Source organism: Miscanthus floridulus, chromosome 2 (genome assembly GCF_019320115.1).
Source record: "Miscanthus floridulus cultivar M001 chromosome 2, ASM1932011v1, whole genome shotgun sequence".
Lineage (NCBI taxonomy): Eukaryota > Viridiplantae > Streptophyta > Magnoliopsida > Poales > Poaceae > Miscanthus > Miscanthus floridulus.
The window spans coordinates 5,664,745-5,668,966 of NC_089581.1; the positions used below are offsets into that span (position 1 = coordinate 5,664,745).

Sequence of the window (4,222 nt, forward strand, 5' to 3'; positions counted from 1 at the left end):
GGGCATAGCTGGTTAGGTAATATAGGGCATAGCTGGTTAGGCTAGGCCTAAAGAGAGGCAAGCAGGCCTCGCCGCCGCAGCCCTTGGAGGATCAGCGGGAGACCCCCCGCCATACAGAACAGAAGCGAATGCCCCAATGCAGGCTACACCGATCGGAGGTGAAGCGCAAAGCACAGGGCACACTGATGCGACGGACCTAGGGTTTTGGGAACCCGAGGAACAAGGAGGAGGGAGGAAAGGGAAGCTCCATGGTCGTAGCAATGGGGTCAACAACGGCCGGATACGTCGCAGGGGAGTCAGCGCCGGTGAATGTGGAGGGCAGAGCAGACCCGGCCAGCGACGGCGCAACGCGGAGGCGGAGCGACAGACGGTAGAGGCAAGTCACAGAGAAAGGGGAAGAATCTAGAGACGGGAAGCGGAAGCCCCAAATTTATTAGGCGGCGCTGACTTCGAAGAGAAGCCAGTGGAGAGCGATTTTGTCGACACAAAGCCGCAAAAGCCACTCCAGGCGAAATCCGCTCCAGGAAACGATAGCCACACGATTAGAGATTTGACAGCCAGGAGGATTTCAGCCAACGTGGACCCTGCTCCACCACCTGGAAGCAGCCGGCTTATCTAGGGGAGAAATGCTTTGCTCTTGTCTGCGTTACCGGTATGGTACGAGAGACGGCTTCATGTACCTCCTGTATTCCGGAGCGTGCTTGACTGCTTCCCTTTAGGTTGATCGCGTGGACATTGGACATGACATGTATGGGCTGACGGCACGAGTAACACTTGACGGGCCCGCGCGGCCACACGTCCACACCTCCCCTTATCGCACACCTGTGCATCATTCCTATAATTCCCAAATCCCAACCTAGCATGACCATCTCTAAAAACCTGCATCAACATTTTCTTTTAGAGGAATATTTGCCTTTCAAATGATATTCCATAGCGATCGTCTTTCATCAGTGATGTACCGGGTGTTTGGTAATCACCTAACGTGTGTTTCATATGATGGATATTCCTGGGTGGACAGTCAGTCCATGGATGAGTAGCGTTTGGTTGACAGTCGACTTAGATAAAGACATCCACCACAGAAGAATATTATCTATAAATAATAAATGCTAGATAAACTTGTCCATAAAAATCTGCTGGACAAGCTTGTCTATGTTTTCTACTCTCCTTTCCAAATAGTAAGTCATTCTAGCTTTTCTATATTCATTGCTTTTAATATAATATGTATCTAGATATAATATATATCTAGATGTATATCAAGAGCAATAAGCAATCTATCTGGAAAAGGCCAAAACAAATTATAATTTGTAATGAAGGAAGTAATCTTTATCATTAGTAAATAAATTAAGGCTTATTAATATGTTATATTATTCTACTTAGTAATTATGATGGTAAGGTTAATTTTGTGAGTACTAATATGTTGATTAATGTATGTTTTGTGTGCCAAATAGGGTAGTAGTGATGCTAATTAACATATTCTATTTTAAATTAGTGATTATCGTGACAAAATTAGTGTTAGTGTATATGTGACATAGCAATTGTTGGAATGTAATATGGCGTGTGGGCCTGCCTAGCCTCCCACAATGCCTATATATGTAAACGCTGATCCAACACAGTAATTATTGAGTATTCCCTAATCCTACTCTTTCATGGTATCATGAGACGATTCGTTTATTGCTTCCGCAAACCCTAATCGCGCCGCCGCTGAACCAGCGTTCACCGGCCGATCGATCGCGTCGCCACAGAGCCCGTCCTGCTCGCCGGTCCGCCGTCGCAGAGCACGTCTCGCTCGCCGGCCCGATTCGTCGCTGTCTCGCGTCATCTACGCGCGATCCGCTGACGCCCGCGTCACTGTCTCACGCCATCTACGCGTGATCCACCCGCCCGACGTCGCTGACGCTCGCCGACGTCGTCATCTACGCGCGATCCGACCGCCCGACGTCGCTGACGCCCGCCGACGTCGCTGACTCGCGAAGCCGCGCTACGCGTGATCCACCCGCCGACGTCGCTGTCTCGTTCTGCGCCCACAGCGAAACCGTCGTTCTACGTCGCGTGAACTCATTCCTGCATGGCGGAAAATGACGACGCACGCCAGGCCCGTGAGGAGCGCGTCCGCAAGGCAGAGGCCGACCACGTTGCGGCCCTCGACGTGTACGAAGCCAAGTACGCCGCCGTCCACGCCGCCACCATCGCCGTCCTCAACATCAAGGTCCTCGTGCCCCTGGTCTTGGATCGCGCCACCGACAACTATAACCAGTGGCGGTCCATGTTCCTCGTTGTCCAGGGCAAGTATGCCCTAACGGATCACGTCCTCTCCGACGTCGTCAACGCCGATCGACCGGCGTGGGTGCAGATGAACTGCATCGTGCTCACTTGGATCTACTGCACCATCCACGCCGACCTCTAGCAGTCGACGATGAACCGCAAGCCGAACGCGCACGGCGCGTGGATCTACCTCGAGAACGAGTTCCTCGGCCAATGCGAATCGCGCGCCCTAATGCTCTCAGCGGAGTTCCGCACGGTGAAACAGGGGTCAGCCTCCATCACCAACTTCTGCCGCCGTCTTGAAACAATGGCGGCAACCCTCAGCGACTTCGGCGATCCGATCGGGGATCGAACTTTGGTCCTGACTCTTCTTCGCGGGCTCAATGGCAAGTTCCGGCCAATGGTTTCCAACCTCAAGATGCGGCAACCCTTCCCCACCTTTGAGGAGGCTCGCACGCTCCTCTTGCTCAAGGAGATCGACATCGACGACGTTGCTACAAGCGAAGCCGCCGGGGCATTGGACCCGCCACCATCCTCCACGACAACTGCACTCGTCACTGCCCCGCGCCCTCCTGCTGGGCGCTCCTACGCAGGCCAGGGCTAGGTCGGCCATGCTGGCCATGGCCAGGGCGGCTACGCCGGCCCCAGCCAGGGCAGCCAGAGCCAAGGCGGCCAAGGCGGGCACGCTGGCCAGGGCGGCTCACAGCGCACTGGCCGTCGCCGCGGTGGTCGCGGCCACAACCAGCAGTAGCAGGTCTCCAACACTGGGGGTGGCTATCGCTCCTTGGCACCATTCTACAACCCATGGACGGGCACCGTGCAGCTCTGGTCGTGTTCGCCAGGCGGTCCGGGGACGCCATTTCGACCTCCGCCGGCTGCTTTCACTGCTGTTCCTCAGCCACAATAGCAGTACATGCAGCAGCCATACGTTCAGCAGCCGTACACCCTCGGACCTCCTCCAGGGTTCGGGTACGGAGGACCATCGCCACCACAGCAGCAGCAGTAGTGGACGCCCGTGCAGGCGCGTCCTTGGACCCGTCCGCCCTCGTTAGCAACTTCAACACCATGACGCTGACGCCCCCTTCATCGGCCGAGTGGTACGTTGACTCCGGCGCCGGTGCCCATATGGTCAACAACGCTGGTATTCTTTCTACCTTTCACCATCCTTCGTCATCTAGTCCTCCATCTATAATTGTTGGTAACGGAGCTTCGCTTCCCGTTACATCTATTGGGTCACGCTCATTCTCCACCACATGACGTCCTCTTGTTCTTTTCGATGTTTTAGTGTCACCAAACATTATTAAGAATTTGATTTTCGTACGTCGTTTCACCACTGATAATAATTGTTCCATTGAGTTTGACCCGTTTGGCCTCTCTGTGAAGGACCTTCAGACACGGAGCGTGATCGCCAGGTGCAATAGCACGGGTGACCTCTACCCGTTCTGCCCAGCACCATCCAGCACTCCCACTGCCCTCGCTGCCACCGCGTCATCCAACACCCTCTGGCATCGTCGCCTTGGTCATCTCGGACATGAGACTCTTTCCAAACTTATTAGTTCCAATGCTATTTCATGTAATAAGCGCCATATTGATCATGTTTGTCATGCCTGTCAGCTAGGTCGCCATGTGCGCCTACCTTTTAGTGTGTCACACTCTCGCGCTGCACATCCGTTCGATTTAATACATTGCGATCTTTGGACTTCTCCGGTTGTTAGTGTGGCGGGCTATAAATATTATTTAGTCATTCTTGATGACTGCACTCATTACACCTGGACGTTCCCATTACGCCTCAAGTCCGATACTTTCAGTGTCCTTTCTAACTTTTTCTCATATGTGCGCATGCAGTTCGACTCCACCATCAAGGCAGTTCAGAGCGACAACGGCCGCGAGTTTGACCACTCCTCGGCCCGCACGTTCTTCCTCACTCATGGAGTCATCTTTCGGATGTCGTGTCCATACA

At 53.7% G+C, this 4,222-nt stretch overlaps 1 protein-coding gene across 1 annotated transcript; it reads left to right on the forward strand.

Moving 5' to 3' along the window:
• Positions 1 to 2,413: 2,413 nt before the first annotated feature.
• Positions 2,414 to 2,866, forward strand: LOC136536006 (uncharacterized). The gene has a single exon (XM_066528441.1). It carries the CDS (start codon positions 2,414 to 2,416, stop codon positions 2,864 to 2,866), a length of 453 nt encoding a protein of 150 aa, XP_066384538.1.
• Positions 2,867 to 4,222: the final 1,356 nt, after the last annotated feature.